General features: G+C 33.7%; 1 protein-coding gene across 1 annotated transcript in view; it reads right to left on the bottom strand.

The window, feature by feature from the left end:
* Positions 1 to 19049, bottom strand: part of LOC129223831 (vacuolar protein sorting-associated protein 54-like) — a 62760-nt gene extending 43711 nt beyond the window's left edge. Inside the window, exons 1-5 of the mRNA XM_054858191.1 lie at positions 18669 to 19049; positions 10382 to 10689; positions 6976 to 7060; positions 6830 to 6864; positions 6624 to 6743 (exon numbers count right to left, since the gene is read on the bottom strand). Of these exons, the coding sequence (XP_054714166.1) occupies positions 6624 to 6743; positions 6830 to 6864; positions 6976 to 7060; positions 10382 to 10689; positions 18669 to 18912 (792 nt within the window). The 5' untranslated portion in view covers positions 18913 to 19049. The remainder of the gene's footprint in view (positions 1 to 6623; positions 6744 to 6829; positions 6865 to 6975; positions 7061 to 10381; positions 10690 to 18668) is intronic.
* Positions 19050 to 19771: the final 722 nt, after the last annotated feature.

Raw genomic sequence — 19771 nt, 5'->3', positions numbered from 1 at the left:
ATGATGGGATTTTAAAAGAGTAAGCTTATCAATAAGAGAATGCAGAAACTCTTCACTGGATATTACTTGTGTTATGAGCTCAGCTCTATCTGTTTGCACCCATTGTTTGAAAGCAACTTCATCAGGCAGATTGTCAATTTGATTTTGTAAGAGATCAAGCAGGGTATCTGATCCAGGACATTTTGAACAGGTGTCAAGCATACATTTTTCATTTTCAATATCACATACCATGAAAGCTATGAGGTCTTTATAATTTAAATTAAGCTTTGCTCCTTCTATCATAAGCTTTGTGTTTTGGTGATGTTTGCAAACACATACACTATGAGTTCCTGATGAACCCGGAAGAACGCACCACTTTGGTCGGAAAGCGCAAAACATCCCTAATAGCAAAATTTCTTGCATCAATCTTGACAGATCTTGATATTATACTGACGGCGTCACTATTGACGCGTTTCATACTGCATAAAGCTTGCATAAAGATTAAAAAGCAATATTACAATAACAACACGTATGCAACATTGCATTCATCTTAAAATATCAATATTGATATTTCCTTACAATAACAACATTGCATACATATTGACGCCGTCAAGATGTATTGATTTCATGCTGTCGCCGTCAAGGTAATTAGTACACAATAGAACAGGTGGACCTTCGTTGATACTTGCGCATGCACACAGTTCTTGCTACCCAGCGTCCCCCCTCCTTCGACCTACGATTTCAGTCGGTTCAGAGGAGCTGCACGTGGCGCTATCGTTGCGTTCTTTAGGCTTCGTTAAGTTGGTTGCTTAGTTATTAGTGTGGAATAGTATTGTTTTAGGAATAACTTATGAATGACTGATAACTGCATTTGTTTATTAATATAGTACTAAACAAGTCATATCGCAGACGATGTGCGATCAATGTTAGAAATGGCCGAAAATAACTTTTTTCGTTCCTAGACTTCGAAACGAAGGACATAAAGCCCAGAATTTCGTATTATCACTTCAAACTCATGAGTAAGATTAATTTTATTCAATGGTTATTTATGTTATTCTTTAAGATAAATTCATGTGTTTTGTCCATGGGATATTTTCAATGCTGACATCCATTTGGAAATGTACTTTATTGTATTTATTTACTTATTTATTATTTTGCTTTCTTTATTCTTAAATGTGTTATAAAAACTTCCGCAATTATTCCTAACTAGGCATTTTATGTCTTTATAATACAATTAGAAGCATGAATTTATAAAATAAGTCGAGTATTACGCAAAACGAAGAAACTTTCATTTTTTAAATTAAATTGCGAGTACTATTAATACCTTTATATGAATTTCCGATCAGATGTCAGCTTTAAGGAAATATTCTTAGGCTAGAAAACTATCTTGAAGAATAACAGAAATAATTACAGAATGAAATTTAATTCTTGAGATTCAAGTGAAAATAATACAAAGAAATAAATAGATAAAACACCTTGCAAACGTGCTGATTTCATACTGTCATGTCAATGTATCCTGACATTTTCCTGTCATATCAATACGTATGCAATATTACAAAAGCAAGATCATCTTGCCTAGACCTTGATTTCATGCTGTCATGACAACATCTTGATATTATCCTGTCATATCAATACGTATGCAAGATTACAAAAGCAAGATCATCTTGCCTAGACCTTGATTTTATGCTGTCATGACAACATCTTGATATTATCCTGTCATATCAATACGTATGCAATATTACAAAAGCAGCCTACCTTGATATTTTCCTGATATTATGTTGCATACACCTTGTCAGCCAATATTGTGGCAGCCTGCTGACAGCATAAAGGGAGTAACATAACAACATTGAGGCAGCATTAATGCAAGATGATTTTTCTTGCATGTCAACCTTTATGCAATACTGAGGCAAGATATTTTGCTTACTGGGTTAGAGCGACCAATTTTGTGATTTGGATATTTCTGTTTATATATGCTGTAGAGTTCGTTGAGTGAGAGAAGAATTAACCTTTTCTGTTTTTGCACCTTGACATTGTCAATCATAATTGAAACATATTCCTTTTTACCAGGGCATAAGCGACTATTTTCGTCATCTTTGTAAAACTCTTTAACACAGTTAATAATAGCTTCACTTATTCGGTTGCCCTGTCTTTTTGAAAGATGTGGCAAAATACCTTGATCCTTTACTAGCTGCCTAGTTAACTTTACCATGTATTCAGATGCACCAAAGTCCTCAACTATTTTTTTCATTGACCATGAGCTTGGCAGTAGACTAATTATCTTAATTTTATCATCTTTACTAGACCCTTTGAATTTTTCTTTTAGTTTAGTAATGAGTGCGTAGTACTCACTAATTGAAGTATCTGTTTCATTTAAACTCTGTGTTTCTAAGTCATTATGGAAAGATTCATCCAATTTTCGCTTAACTGTGCTTGTAATTTTATCAGTTTTTCTTTGCAAAGCTGACAGTCGTTGTTCTGTGTTAAGCTTTGTTATTTTACATAAAGGAGACAATTCCAAAGTTTCACAAATGGATTCCAATTGATACAACGGATTCTCCTCTACTAATTCAAAAGGGCCAGGAAGAAATTCAGGATCATCCTCAGCATTATTTTTTTCATCTTCGGCCAGTTTTTCTCCAAAAATTTTTGATGCGCAATTTGAACATCTAGAGCTTGTCCAGGAATTAGTTCAATGTTCATATTTTTACTTTTGGAAAGGTGTTCAATTAGTATTTTACGCAAACCGTTTTTGATTGGCCTTTTGTGGCTACCAAATGGGTCACAGCATTTTTTCCCAAAAATGTGGTTGTACTTGTGTAAATATTTATCTCTGTGGTAATGACAAATATTAGTAATTTCATTTGAAATTCTTAATTTTAGCAAACATTGTTCTTCAGATGGCAAGTCACATACCTTGATCAACTCTTTAGGTACTTCTTTGTTGTAGTGTTGTTTATGACACTGTTCACTTATTAGTTCACCCAGAAAACAACTCATACCGAATACTTAAACAATCAATTAAATTCTTGAAAGCTAATATTAGGTGGATTTAAAAAAGCACAATAATGCAAACAGAAAAATATAATTCCAAAACTACACTCTAAAGCAGGACATGTTCACTAGTCAAATAACTATCACCAACTGAACCTCATCCATACCAAAGCATGTCACCTTGGAGTCTAGACTTGTGAGCACAAGAAAAGATCTTGACTGTACAAGTAGTTGCAGACTATTTTTTTTTTTTTTTTTTTTTTTTTTGCCTCTTTTACTCCAATAGATTTAAACCCCAAAAACCATAAAAAATAAACAAGAAAAACAAAGATTGGCAAATGAATGCTTGAGTCAGATTTACTGAACAAGTAAATAACCAAAAAAGAGAGAAGAAAGTGAAAAATCCATGCTTTTGACAACAGTATCTTTCGAATTCTTCCATGGCAAAAATAGCCATTATTTCTTTCTTTTTTTTTTCATCTGTTCTTTGATATACCGGTAAAAGCAAGAAAATTTAATTTAAACTAGAGTATATAAATAATTTTATCCCATGTCATTATTATGTTTTCATGATAGAACAATTTTTATTAAAAGAAATATAAACTTTTTAAAATGCTAGAATTGCTCAAGAATATTTAATTGGATACGTTAGATAATATGAAAGAAATCAGTGTTGATGGTGGATTCTACTAAAATCAGATCGTCTATTACAAGGCTCTTGTTTAGATCATTACCTGCATTTAAAGATAGATTAAAAAAAAAAAAGAAAAAGAATGAAGAAAACCACACAACACTTCACAGAATTAAAATTTTTCTTCCCAGCTGCTGTGGTGAATATTAGCTTAAGATGCTTTATGGGCGAGTTGTTGTTTATATTTTAACAAATGTTTTTGGCAGTATTATATATTATAACTTGAGCTGCATTTAAATATAAACTAAGTAAATTATTTTTAAAACTCTAAATAATAATTTATTGACTTAAGCATCAACTAACTTTGCCAGTTTAAATAATTTTAAGCCTATAGTTGTTACTTTAGCATTGCACGAGTGTATTTAAAACGGTAGCGTTTTTATTGAAATTCACAGCTCTATAACTCAAAACGTAGTTGAATATCAGTCATAATTTTTTTGTGAGACATTCTTATTAGTATTAAGAACATTTTATAAAATTTTCACTTTTTTTCATTCAGTCCCTTTTCAGATATTGACTTACAAAAATTGGCATTAACGTGTTTTTGGCCATTTTTGAAAAGTTGTAGAAAAAAAACTAGTTCATTTTAAAGACTAAAACTTATGCTGTTGGTAGTACTATGAGTACTCAAACACAGAAATAAAATAATATTGCTGAGTCTATTTTCCTTCCTAAAAATTTACGGTCTCAAAAATTAGTGATTGTTAACTTTTTTCCGATTTTTTAGAGAAAGAGTTTAATTGACTTTCCTGCATGATAGGAAAATAAAAATATGGTCTATTTAAAGGTCATTTTATGCTTAACACACTGGCTTTTAAATTATTTTGATATCTTTAAAAATGAATTGGCAATACAATTTTCCGCAAACTCTGTTTTTTGTCAAATTTGCCAAATTGCCATTTTAAAAATGGCTGCCAAATAAAAAATATGGCTAGTAAATTTTTTTCAATTGCAGTTTTGTTAATGTCTACCCATAGGTAATCCATGATAAAAGAATCGGGAAAATTAAAAATGTTGAGCAACACCGACTGGGTGATTTGAAATGGATTGACCCGTTATTATCTTTTCTAAATGCATTTTTTTTTTTCACATCCTTTCATATAAAGTTACCGTTAGTGATAAGATCTTCCCAAACTAAAGAAGTTGAATTGTTAAGAACACAGGAATATAAACAACATGTACAGCTGAAAAGATATTTCCGTACTTTATCATTATAACAATGTACTAATTGCAAGAAGCAAAAACAGCATGGCAAAACTAAAACTAATTTTCCTGAATTCAATTATTTACTACATGACAAGCTTCCACTAAGCTCATCAATTAACAACCACTTTATTTTGCTACTAGTGGTAAACGCACGGCTTTGCCCGTAATAGGAAATTTGAAAAAGTCTTTCGGTTCTTCTGTATATTTACAAATAATATATTGTGAATTTTCTCCCCAATTGGCTTGTACCCATGTTACGGTTCCACATTATGATAATTTCATATCTCACCAATTGGCTTGTACCCATGTTACGGTTCCACGTTATGATAATTTCATATCTCGCCAATTGGCTTGTATCCGTGTTACAATTTCACGTTATGATAATTTCATATCTCGCCAATTGGCTTGTGCCCATGCTACGGTTCCACGTTATAATAATTTCGTAATTTACTCGTCCATCTTATGATAATTTTGTTCTTAAAATTGGCATAGAAAAGAACCACATCGAATTTTCGAAAAATTGCTTCGAGGTACACACCCCCATGCTACAAACTAACTTTGCACCAAATTTCATGAAAATCGGCCGAATGGTCTAGGCGCTATGCGCGTCACAGAGATCCTGACAGAGAGACTTTCAGCTGTATTATGAGTAAAGATATGCAGTGGTGTAGTCAAGCCTGCTTGATTAACTAGAACAGTTAAGAATTTTAGGAAAAGGTCAATTTTAAGTTGTTTGGAATTTTGCAGAAGGACCTTCATTAGGGGTTAAAATTATTCAGCAGTTCCACAGACTGTATTCTTTTTTATATGGACCCTGATGACTCATTTTCAAGAGTAGGTACTCATAACTGGTTTTACATAATGCAATGACACATTGATTTCAAAATAAACGAGCTGATATGTGAATCACATGACTTCCTTTTACTCCAATTTTAATGTCATTTTCCCATTATTGGCAATTTTAATGTGATTCAATAGTTTACTCTCTACATATCACCAACAGTGGCCAAATTGGAACCATATTAGAAAAAAAATCGCCAAATTTGTCTCCAACTTGGCGACTAAAAGACTGACGATATATCTCTAAGTGTCCGTCAAATTATAACACCACTTGAGTATACATCGAAATTAACAATGATCCCCTCCCAAAAAAAAGGGGCAAAAGACCGCTTTAGAAACACCGGAATGCAACCAAAAGGGGAGGTGCACAACTAGACCCCACTAGGTGTCTACATAACAAATTTCAGTTTTCTAGGACATACCGCTCTTGAGTTATGCGATATACATATGCACATATGCACATACATACATATGGACGTCACGAGAAAAGCCATTGTAATTAACTCGGGGAATGTCAAAATGGATACTTCCGGTTTTTATACATTCTTAGGCACTTATCCGCGTGTGGTCGGGTTGAAAAAAAACTCAACATTAATTTGGGGGCGAGCAAAATGGAAATTAAGGTCGAATTTTGAGTGAAATTTTTTTGCGAATACAATAATTCCTTTTTTGTAAAAGGAAGTAAAAAGATAGCCAAAAATATAGCTTCAAGTCCAGTTTCAAATAAAATGTAATAATACGACATTAAAATTAAAACTTTCAGTGAAAAAATTTTAAACATTTTTAAAGCTAACTTTTGGCAAATAATATCACAACACTCTGTTACATTTTCAAAAACATATCTGACACATGAACATCATGTTTATTATGTAAAAATATAACTTTCAATACAATAAAGAAATAGTAATGCAGATACCTTTTCTTGCAACAGCTTGACAGAGTTTTTCTGACTGGAATTTTCATATAATTCTGACCAGGGAATAACAGCATTAAAAGTTTCAGGATTTTCTAAGTTAAAATCTGATTGTAAAAATATCTGAAAAGCAAGGATAGACAATTATTAAATAATATTTCCATGTTTAAAAAGAAAATAATAATAATCAGCAAAGAAAAAGAACTTACTGAAGGTATTTCCTCAATATCTGCAATTTTTGAGCCTATATGCAGCAACAGAGAAAAATCATTAACATACATACAATTATATTTATTATAGTGTTATTTAGAAAATTCAGGAATCATAAATATTCTTGCAACATAAAAAACTTAACTTAATTTTTCAACTGGAGATACTAATTGCGGTACTTTTTCTGCTTTAGATTCTTTTGATGATTTAGTAGCATTTCTTCTAATACCCTGAATTGATACAATCAAAAAGAAATTCAGATCAACGTGCAAATTAAAACTTTTCAAAAATGCATTTTTTTTTTCAGAAAACAACTCAACTATGGATTAATTTATTTTCAGTTCAGTTGAAGTCACATCATTCTGCAATGATACTACACTATGTTTAAAACCCATCAGAAAGTATTTTATTTTTCAAATAAGCATCAATTTTCAAGATAAAGTACTTGGCTAGCCGGCAGCGCTATCTTTATGAAAATGACACAGTTTTATTTGAATTCTTTATGCACCCCGACTTTTTATAGCTTTTAATTTGAAGTGTGGTTCTTATAATCACAGAATACTCCCAACATTAGTCACTTAATGGGGTTGTTTCCTTAAGTCAACAGTACTACCTTCAGTCACTGAAATTGATAGAATAAGGGAAAAAAAAACATTGAGCCAGAAAAAACTTTTGTCTCACAACAGTTATTTTTATTTAATTTTTTTAAAGGTCCAATTTTGGAAATAACGCGTGGCCTTTATAATGTCACAAGTGATGTACTTTGGCACACTAAATGCTCAACACTTTGCTGTCAACCGCATTGCCAGGTTATGATAATTCGCGCTAATGGCATCAGTGAATGGCATTTCATCACTTGTCATGTCACATGGAGAAGCGTAAAAGATGAAATTGCACTGTTTAAAATAATTGTTAAAAAATATTAAACTTTGTCAAATTATTAAAAGACTGGATAAATCCTATGTTTTTAAGCATGCTCTTTCAGAAAAACCTTTAAAATTTTGGGAACAATCTCATTCTTTAGCTTGATTAGAAGCTTTCAATTCTTGAATAACATGAACGTTATAAGCCTGAAACTCCAATTTCTTCATCATTTTGTTCAGATTGCTATGTTGTGCTGGTCCAATAAAGATGGGAACCCACTTCTTTCCCAGTTTTCAACGTTTCGAGTGTCCCAAAAATGAGGGTACTAATGGAAGGAGGCCGTTGGGCATAGAAATATTTTTAAATTTGCTATTGAAGGCCTCAACAATGGCTTCAAGTGAATGAGTAGAAAATTATTGCTCAATAATAAAAAATCCTTAACCCGCTTCGGACGGCAGTCCGCAGAAGATAGCGCTCTTCAGGACGGCAGCTGTTACACGTGGACTGTGCGCACAGGCCGGGGCAATTTCTCCCGCTAAGCCTAATACGCAATTTCAGAAAGTACGCATACATAATAATGGATAAAATGTATACTTTAAGCAGAAATGAAACCATTTTTTAATATATGATAAAATATATCAAAATTTCAATCATAGCAAAAAATTGGATGAAAATAATTGATATTTAACAATAAAAATGCAAAATATATTGTTTTTTACAATAACTAAAAGTACCAAAATTAAACAATATATTTTCTACAAAACAAGAAAAATATTTGCGCTTAATATTATGAAATATTTGAAGAATATTGTAACAATTAATATTTTAAAGCCACATGAAAAATTTCAAAGCACAGATAAATGCGCATTGAGCGTTTTACACTCATACGTAGTGTTACGTCTTTTATTCTGCTTTGAGCAAGTTACACATCTCCGTCTAAGTTCTTTGCCTTCTTTTTCAGCATATGATTTTCGAAAGTAACTACTTTTGTATGAAGAACTCCAACAAAAATAATTCATAGTTGTTACAATGTGACCCAAAAGATTCAAAGAGGGATCAGTTATAAATTAAGATATTTCCTCCTCGGAAAGATAGCGTGTTCACCATGGCTACCAAATGAACATAAAAGTAAAATCCCTTGCTAGAATATCTCCCCTCCAATCCCATTATAAATGGAACCGAAACTAAAAAGAGCCACTTCAAAATGAGTACAACGTTTCCCTTCTCACTTGCAAGCACATGTTTATATTTTCTTTCACTAAATCCAATAAATCACAGACACTTGACAGACTCCATTCTGAGGTCAGAGAGAGAAATACTAATGCAGGAGAGCAATCATTTGAACGGAACATGGAGTGGTGGAATGGATAAGTAACGCCATCTAATAGTAAACATTTCGTTCCAAATCCAAAATGCAGAGTAGCGTTGTTAGGCCAGCTGCGTACTACTTACTGTAAGGATTGGAGGACGCGTTTTTCCTCTCTGAAGAACCACCTAGCGCTGACGCAAAGACACGTCGTTCGTCCCGAACGGGCTAATCCTGGTTGGAAAACCATCTTGACTACGCTATAAACTACAAGCTACTGTCAGTGTATTTGGAAAATGAAAAGAAAATTGTGTGTCATTTCGAAAACAGTGTTGCCAAGTATTCAAATAATATGTAGCAAAAATTAAAAATAAAATATTTTATAACAGGTTGTGTGATTTTTGGGTCATCCTATAGCTTGTTTTGGCATGATTTTTGGTGACAATATTTTTATACAATGGTTGCTCATACATTGTGTTTTCTATCTAATAACTTTGTAAAAAAAAACATTAAAAATAATTAATATCAAAGCAAACGTAAAAAAAAAAGAAGAAAGGAAAAATAATATAAGACAAAAATTTGGTATGCTTCTAACAGCAAAGAACTGTCATTAAAATTCCACTTAACAACAATCACATTCAGTTTTGTTGGAATTTATACTGCCCAAAAATATCTTTCATTCTAATAAGTTAATGGTCAAAAATTAATCTTGCAATATCCTTCATAATAATAATAAGAAAGACAAGCTATAAATTGAAGTATTTTACCGAACATTGAAAGAAACTGGTTTATGAATTTAATAAAAGAAGCATAGCAATGATAAACAACAATTATTAGTTTATAATTTTTTTTTCCTTTTTCATACTTTCCCACATCATACAGAATAATTTCAAAGATTTTGAAATTCTGCGTATGGCCCCAAAGAATAATTCTAATGTGAGGTGCAAGCCCTCGGATAAAAAAACTTACGTCAACTGCATAAAATAAGTTAACTTTAGTAACATTAATATTACCATATTAGAGATAAAATTACTAAAAATTAAGCTGCCTACAGTTGATCCCCACTAATAAAGCACATCTATTTTTGACACTTAGGCAAAAATTGGCAAAAAGTATTTTTGCCAAGATGGTTTTTTTTTTTTTTTTAACCTTTGAGGAAAAACATGCAAACCCTACCAATGTCTTAACCTTGGCTGCAGAGTCAAATACTTTAAAATTCCATGAGTTAGTGTCTATCATTTTTTCTTATATTGCCCAGCCCTGGTTATAAAGAGAATCTACAGTAATTAATGCAAATATCATAATTATCTAACATAAAGCACTAATAATAGTAATAATATTGTAGCTATGAACAGTTCAAATTTAGCAGCGTTCAACTTACTTTACGGATATGCTTTATATATGTTTCAAAATGAGAACGTGTTATTTCAGGTAGAGATGTATAAGGTAAGCTGATGCCATCCACAAAACTGTCACCCCAGGTTTTAGTAAAGAGATTGTACTCTCTCTTAGTTTTTCTAGGATCATTCAGAACTGCAGGTAAATTTTGCGTACAGTTGAAAACTGTCCATTGATATTCATCTACAACAACATTTGGCTGAGTGTTCATTTGACTAGACGTAAAAATATGAGCATATTTTTGTCGGAGATTTTCTGCAAATGCTTCTTCCTGAGATAAGTCATCATCAACTGGAAGAGAAAATAGTCAGTTAATAAGAGGACAAGTTAATAAAACATTAGAGACATGTTGACAAGATATTAAAAACAAAGTTGAACTTGCTCAAATATTAAAAAACATATAGGCCTAGAAATTATACTTAGACAACATGATGACAATATATTTAATATAAATTGGATGCACTGATTCTTTGTGGCATTGCCACCACAGGAGAGGATTTAACATTGCTAGTTTTGCAGAACAACTCAATTTTCTTGTATTGATAATGAGTTCTTTGCATAGTGAAACCCAATATCGTAAATGGACTTTGGTGCTACCCCCGCAAAATTTATACTTTCCATAATTTTTTTTCTTTAATTTTAACTTAGAGTTTTTTTTCAGAAAGTATGCCCCCCCCCCCACGTGTCACAGGGGGTGCTATGTAAGTCACTGGTGTTACCCTTAGCCCAAAAAAGTGAGTCTGGAAGAACCCACCATGTACGGGAGCTTCCAGATAAAAAGGCGTTTTAATTCAATATAAAGGGCACATTTGAATAGAAATTTTGCAACAGAAAGGTTGTTTTTTTTCCTTTTTGCATACCATACGCAATAAAAGCTCAAGTATTTTTAATGATCATTACATTTCTTATTAATTACCATTGTAATTTTTTTAAACAATTAATAACAAAACCTTTTAATCTTTACTTTAAGAGATTATGCTAAAAACTTAACATTCAAATTATAAGGAAAACAGGTGAGCTACATTTCAAGGTCAGGCTTTTGTGAATCTTGACCTACCAGGCAGGAAAAAAATGCTTTTATGATGAAGTTTTGTCAAAACTTCAAAAAGTTAAGGAAGACACATTAAGAAATGCAAAAAGGAAGGCACGATACTGAACTTTCATCAAAGAGGCACAGTTCAGCACCCATCTAAAAAATGACGGGGTAAACACGATTACAAATCTCAAAGAGGTGAATGCAATTTTCACACAACATTTTTGAAACAACAATGTAAATAAAAGAACATGATTTTTTTCATACATTGGTTGCATTTGTTGATCGACCAGTAGCTTACTGGTGAGTTGATCACGTGACAAAAAATAAAGTCAGCTCCAATCAGGGTTGCCAGACGTCCCGGATTTCAAGGGACAATCCCGTATTTTGAAAAATTGTCCCGCGTCCCAGGGAACTTCCATACGGGACGGCTAATATCCCATATTCCAGCTAATAACAATATTGTACAAAACAAAACATTTTTTTAAGGGGAAAAAATAAAAATATTGGTTAATAAAGAGCTATAAGAAAATCAAAGAGCAAAAAGTTCCGAGATGGCTGACTCTATAGTAAACTGCTTGACTCTTACTAACCCCTTGATTGAGTCATACTTGGCTTTACGAACAGTTTCATCATTTTCAACCGATAGTACCAACGTTAATTTTGAAACAAAGCGATCAGTATATACCATACGTAGAGAGCAAAAGAAAAATTTACTTAAGTCAGGGTGTTTAGCTCATATAGTTAACACACCGCATTTCGCCATGCTGTTGTTGCTTTAGAAATTGATGTCAAAACCATTGTTTTAAACATTTATTCACATTTTTCTAGATCTGCAACTAAGCGGAATGACCTGAAGGAGTTTTTTGAGTTTGCTAAACTAGAGTTTAAAAAGCTACTAAAATGTATCCTGACATGACAGCTAAGTTTAGCTAGATCGACTCATTTAATCTTGGCTTTCTCTCATGAATTATTTTATAAGCGAGGGAGAATCCATTCTTAAGCCCTTCAGAAAATTATTGCTTTCAAGTGAAGGAAGTGCAGCTCAAACATGTGAAACCAATAAGCTTGCATTAGTTTTAAATTTTCTTAGCAATGTGTCCCCCGTTTTTGAAGTTGCTCGTAAAAAACTTCAAAATGAATCTACAACTGCAAATGATAACATTATGATATTATGTCACACTAGTGATACCCGCACGGCTTTGCCCATAATAGAAAAATCAAAAAGTCTTTTGGTTCGCCTGTATATTTACAAATAATATATGGTGAATTTTCTTGCCAGTTGGCTTGTACCCATCTTACGGTTCCACGTTACGATAATTTCACATCTCGCCAATTAGCTTGTGCCCATGTTACGGTTCCACGTTATGATAATTTCGTAACTTACTCGTCCATCTTATGATATTTTTTTTCTTAAAATTGGAATAGAAAAAGAACCACATCGAATTTTCGAAAAATCGCTTCGAGGTGCACACCCTCATGCTACATACTAACTTTGTGCCAAATTTCATGAAAATCGGCCGAACGGTCTAGGCGCTATGTGCGTCACAGACATCCAGACATCCTCTGGACAGAAAGACTTTCAGCTTTATTATTAGTAAAGAAGAAGATAAAGATAAAGATTCTTTCTCATTTTATTAAATTTCTGTGAAAAATGGGCTTAAAATTGGAATAGAAAAAAAACAAAATCAAATTTTCGAAAAATCGCTTCGAGGTGCACACCTTCATGCTACAAACTAACTTCGTGCCAAATTTCATGAAAATCGGCCGAACGGTCTAGGCGCTATGCGTGTCACAGACATCCTACAGACATCCAGACATCCTCCGGACAGAGAGACTTTCAGCTTTATTATTAGTAAAAAAGAAAAGAAAAGAAGAAAGATAAAGAAGTAAAGAAAAGAAAGGTAATTTTCAGAACAAATTCTTTTCCATTTTATTAAATTTCTGTGAAAAATGGGCTTAAAATTGGAATAGAAAAAGAACAAAATCGAATTTTCGAAAAATCGCTTCGAGGTGCACACCCCCATGCTACAAACTAACTTTGCGCCAAATTTCATGAAAATCGGCCGAACGGTCTAGGCGCTATGCGCGTCACAGACATCCAGACATCCTCCAGACAGAGAGACTTTCAGCTTTATTATTAAAAGATTTGGTAAAACAGCTAGAGAGCAGATTTGAAGATAAATTTTATGAATCGTTCGTCACTAAAACCTTAAAACATCTAGACGGTAGAAAAATACAATGTCTAAATGAGGGATACCAGAAATTTTTATGAGAAAGTGGTTTGATTTCATAGATAAAAATCCCCTTTTTGTTTTAAGTCCAATGGCATTAATGGATAAAGAAGTTTTCTGATTTGTCAGCTATTACAGAACAGTTACATATTGAAAATAAAGAATCAGTAGATGATCTATACGATGAGTTTTCAACAATAAAGGCATTAAAAAACAAGTTTTGTTGTACGATTAATTGCATTACTATTTCAGAACCAATGATTGCCCTCAACCTCAAAAATATCCCCCCCCCCCCTCCCTTTCACTTCTCGAAGCCTATCCCGTATTTACTGTTCTTAAATCTGGCAAGCCTGGCTCCAATGTTTTAGCAAGCGCTGATGTCATTAGCTGTCATGTGATCCACCAATCGGTAGCGACCTGTCGAGCATAAGCATTGTAGTGTTCCCGCTAGGCCGTTTTTGAAGGGCGCAGCGCCCTGCCTTTTTCCATATCGGCAGAATGCGCCCTGCCCTTCTTTTAGATCGCAAAATGCGCCCCTCCCTTTTCAAAAATAACAATGCGCCCTGTGTTTTTAAAAAGATGCCTCAAGCATCGTTTGGACCTGCAGCGATATCGGGGCAATTTTATTAGTCCAGCGATCGTCTGCAAAAACGCTCATGTCTTGACATTGTCCCCAGAATTTCACCCTGAAAACGGCCCCATGAATAAAAGGAGATGCAAACACCTAGGCAAAGAGGGGATGAGATTCTCGGAATTCTAACAGACTTATCAGTTGGAAACAAAAGATAGATTTCTTCCTTCTACTGAGGATGGGTTTGAAAGGATAAGGGAAGGTGTTCGGTCATCCGCGATGGCGGGGGAGGGGGGAGATTATTCTTTAATTCCTCCCCATCCTTGAGTTTCTGAGAATCAACAATGAGAGAGAGAGTGGTAGGTAGTCTTTCTATATTATTTTCATCTGTAGGACCAGGGGGCGCCAGGAAAAGTGGAAGGGGTACTACTTGTCAGACAAGAACAGATGCTGATGAACTGCTCCATTTCTTATCCGAAAAGTTCCGAGTGCAAACGCAAATGGTTCTTGATTTGAAAATACACGGTTCTTGACGATGATGGCGGCCAAAAAAATATGAAGTTTACTGAAATATTTCAGGCTGTTCTTTTTCTTTTTTCCTGCAAAAGAGAACAGAAGCGGAGGGTTCGTATGCTCTTGATAATCCTTGTAAAGGGTTTGGAAAAGGCGTTTATTTTGAAGTGATTGATAAAGTTTTGAAAGCTAACATAGTGCTTGAATTCCTTAGAGTCTAAGGAATGCACAACCTATGGACCGCGGGCCAAACGTGACCCGCAAAGGCCGTTGAATTAACCGCGAAAATTCTGAAAAAAAAGGGAAAAAAATGAAATAAAATTGCGAATTTATCGTTTCAAAACTAATTTACTGTTCTAGTTAACAATTTAAGGTCCAATACAGGTCGATTTTACCCCATTTATAACTATCCCTTCCCCGAAATCGCACTTGCAAAATCGGAAGATTAACGAAAATAATGTAACAAAAACGGCACCTTCACCAAAATGAAAATAAATTTGAAATAGAATGTTGAATTGAGCAATAAACATCGTATGAATAGGCCATTTTCTTAGCGTTTCAGCCCTTTGTGTCCGTTTTTTCGTTTGCACGTGGAAATTAGGCTTAGTTAATTTTGGCGCATTGCTAGTGATTGTGAAGGAATCTTTTCGCATCTGTTTCTGATTGGTGAACTTTCTAATTGTTTTCTAAGTAGTAACAGTACAAAGCCTACTGAGCCAAAATACAAGGGTATTTTTCTGTTATCTTGAATTTTTAGCCCCCCCCCCCCCAAAAAAAAAAGAACTTTTGAAATGGACATACTAGTGCTTTTTCCAACTAATGATCTTTCACTGTTTCTTTTTTTTATATGGAAAAAACTATAATATTGCTTTAAAAAAAATCACAAAAATAAAATGCTGATGTATTAAATTTTCATAAAAATTATCAGTGAAATTAAAATCTTGGATTGGTCCAGTTGGTTGGGTAGCGCATACATCTGCAAATACATTTGTGTCATGAAGTTGTGTCAAGTCTAACACTAGACATTCAAATAAAGCCTTTTTTGTTTTGCACCTTGCTACAACTGTATTTTTGAAGCACTGCACACAGTATTTTATTAATTATTCAGTTTGAAGTATAATATTTTAAAAAAAGTTAAATTTACATTCATCATGATTTTGATGTCTACTAAAATACTTAATGGCATAATGCAGATTACTATGCAATTTTTAGATAGGAAGGGGGGATCCGTAATTAAATACTGTTCATCTTACACTGAAATTCAAAGGACTTTGAAGTGTCTAGAATTTTTTATTCTTATAGGAAAAGTAGTAATAATTATGGCCTGAAAAGTGTTGAAACACACCCAAAGCAATGATTCAGCATAATAATGCTTAGTTGGCATTTGGGGAGGGGGGGGGGGGGTTCAATCTAACCCTAAAGACAAGTGCATTTTCTGGGAGGAATGATATTCAATACTGAAGTCAATGGTGGCGATCAGGAGGGGGGGGGGCAGGGGTGTGCACAGAAATTTTGGGGCCCATCACAAATGACTTTTCCGTGTCCCCCTCCATGTTTGCCTCGATATTTCACCCCGTTTAAAAAATATTGGACCCCCTTGAGAATCAGGCCCGACCAACAGGTGTCCCTTCTCCCCCTCCCCACTGTGCACGCCCCTGAGGGGGTGTGTGTTCATGGTACAGAGGAATGGATGAAATTTTCGCAAGGTGTTTTAAGATGTTATTTTTCTTTGTTTTTTTTTTTTTTGGGGGGGGGGCTCAGTACTTTTTGAGAGGTGCGTCATTGGTCTTGGATGGGGGAAGACCACGTTGAAATAGTGCCCTTTTCATAATAAATAGTGCCCCTTTCAAAGACCAGCACCCTGCCCTTTTTTTTTCTAGAGTGAACACTAAGCATTGTACGATTCTCTGGAATATAAACTTTGGCCATTATCAGGAATCTTTCAAGTTCTTTTTTTTTGTAAACAAATTTTACTTATTATCTTATTTTTTTGCAAAATTTTAAAATCATTTTACGAAGTCAACAGTAAATTTAAGTTTATTAACAAAATCAAAAATGCTAGGAAGTTTTTAACTTGATAAGTTAATAGCTTTTCAGCATTTTAATAGAATTTTTTGGTTTTTTGAGATACTGCTAAGCAAATGAGAAATTCTAGATTACTGTGAGAAAAAAGCAACACATATATATTAATTCACATTGCCAAATTTGATCAATAAGTTTTTTGTTTTGTCCTTTTAATTTGATAAACAATTTCCAGACTAAACTTTGCAAGATTTATAAACAATTGGTAAATTAGGATTTTATTTTATTTATTTATTTTTTTGTCATGTTGATTCATCAATCTGTTTCAGATGTCTTGTTCCTCAAGGATCAGTGTTAGGGCCTGTTTTGTTCATTGTTTTTATGAACGATATTTATAAAAATATTTCTGCGAACATGAACTGTTTTGCTGATGATGTCAAAGTTGTGAGGAGTATAGAAAATGAAGAACAAGCAAATCAGCTGCAAGAGGATCTAGATCATATTACGGAGTGGGCTGATAAATGGGGTATGGCTGCTAATGTTGGGAAATGTCAAGTACTACATTTAGGGCATGGAAATAAGTGTACAAGTTATTATTTGCAAGGTTCAGTCATTAGTCAGGCAGAAAAAGTTACTGATCTGGGCGTCTTAATAAGTCAGGATTTAAAGTTCAGCCAACAGTGTAGCATAGCTAGCGACAAAGCCAATAAGATGCTTGGGTTTATCAATAGATCTATTTCAAACAAATCTAAAGAAGTTCTTCTGCCTTTATATAGAAGTTTGGTAAGACCTCATTTGGAGTATGCTGTTCAGTTTTGGTCTCCTTATCTTAAGAAAGATATTAATGTATTGGAAAGGGTTCAAAGGTGGGCTACAAGGCTAATAAATGGACTTTCTCATTTAGACTATGATTCCAGGCTCAGAAGGCTTAAAATGTACAGTCTTGAGCAAAGAAGAGACAGATGAAACATGATTCAGTTGTTTAAATTTATTAAAATGAAAGATGTTACGGGGCTGAAATTCAGCACTGAAAACAGGACAAGGGGTCATTGTTTTAAGCTATTTAGATCTCAGGCTAACATGGATATTAGGAAAAATTATTATTATAGCAGGGTAGTGGAACCTTGGAACAGCTTACCGGAAGAGGTGGTAATGAGCATGAGCATGGGAGTAGATAGTTTTAAGAGGGCCATTGATCTTCGCTGGGGATTGTAAATTGACTAGGACCAGTCTAGCTGGGCCCAGAGCCTGTTGCTGGTTGTTACTTTTGTATTTGTATAAATCAGGAGGCGTTCACCATGGCTCAGACTGTAGTGTTGAAATTTTAGGGAGATCTTTTTAAAGTTTTTTTTTTTTTTTTTTTTTTAATTTTGGGAGATTTCTATTGATGGGAAGCTTTGAACTATTTGGAGAGGTAGGCCATCACTCTTTAGGAAAGGGGGGGGGGGAGGCACATCAGTCTAAATGTTGCAAAAAGTAAAGCATTTTTAACTATGTTTATAAATACAGTAAATACAGAAATAAATTCGTTTGAAACAAAATTAAGTGTTAAGACATTGTCACAGAACATTGGGGATTATAAATAAGAAATACAAAACTAATACAATTTTATGTTTTTCAAAAACTTTACAATGCTTTTTTTAAAAAAATTCTAATGCAATTGTGTACATGGAATGAAAATTGCTACTACAAAGTACAAAACTTCTAAAATAACATTTAGAATGTTCTATAAAGGAGCATGAAAATAGATTTGACGTAATTTTGGACACAATTTAAAACACGAAAATTATACTTGAGGAAAATTTGTCTTTAAAATCAACTGTCCCTTAAAATTACGATTTCGAAATGAAACAAATTCAAAGAAATAAATTGCCTGAAATTTATTTCGTGATCATACCAGTAAATGTCAATACGTGGTGTTTGACAACATGATACTCATAATCCTGATCATTAACCCCTTCTAATGGCAGTGAACCACATATATTGTTTTTTCCATAGCAACATACATAAGAGCCCCCTTCCTTTTTGCAGTGAGTTTTTCGCAAGTGAAGCCGGAATTCTTGTGGGCTCTTAAATGCAGTGTCAACACATAAGCTGCAACGTTTCCATGCTGCAACAGACGATCGGGGCTCTGATGTCATAGTTTTAGCTAACTTTTAATGTGGTAAACATTACTTTTGTAAGTTCCATTGATAATGGACATATTTAGCAGTTGAAATAAATACAATTATTTTTTGCAGTCACATTAACAGTACGAGGAAAAAGTAATTCAGTTGAAATAAACATAATCACATTATATCACACACACACACAGCATACTAAAATAAAAACAAACTTCAACAACTCAAACTCATTTCACACAGTTAAGGTTTTAACAGTTAAGCAACCGTAAGAGAATTCTTCGTGAATGTGCAAAGGCTTAGATTAAGCTTTAAAGAAGATTTTTTCTTCCCTCCCCTTTCTTTTTGCAAAAATTGTTTGTTGACTTTAAACAAAAAAGCAAAAGAAAGGAAAGAAACAAAGATAGAATACAATCCCAAATGTAATGATTCTGCTGATCCAGTGAAACACATCGTTGGAAACTAAGAATAATACAGATTTTTAAAAGCTGTTTTCCTTATTTTAGTCATAATTTTTATGGTCTGTTGACCTGATTATTTCATTACAGTCGACTCCCGCTACAACGCGATCTGACTTACGCGAAATGGCTATAACGCGAGTTTTTCAGGAGCAACGAATTTTAGAGCTAAAGCGAATTTCTCGCTCTCAACACGAAATTATTTGGAAAGGAATCGTCATGCTAAGTTTCGACTTTGTTATTGACTTCTAACATTGACTTCGTGAATCAACTTTCATCCTTTCAGCATCACTGACTGTGCAAGTCACCCACACACAGCACTATAAACATAGCTTTATTAGTGTGCATATACATCACCACTTCTCATGTTTCATTTATTTATTCTAAATATGAAAGGTGATGAAATATTGTGGCACCTAGGC

The sequence above is a fragment of the Uloborus diversus genome, chromosome 6, assembly GCF_026930045.1.
Source record: "Uloborus diversus isolate 005 chromosome 6, Udiv.v.3.1, whole genome shotgun sequence".
In the NCBI taxonomy this organism is placed as follows: domain Eukaryota; kingdom Metazoa; phylum Arthropoda; class Arachnida; order Araneae; family Uloboridae; genus Uloborus; species Uloborus diversus.
This window is presented reverse-complemented; position numbering and strand designations above follow the sequence as displayed.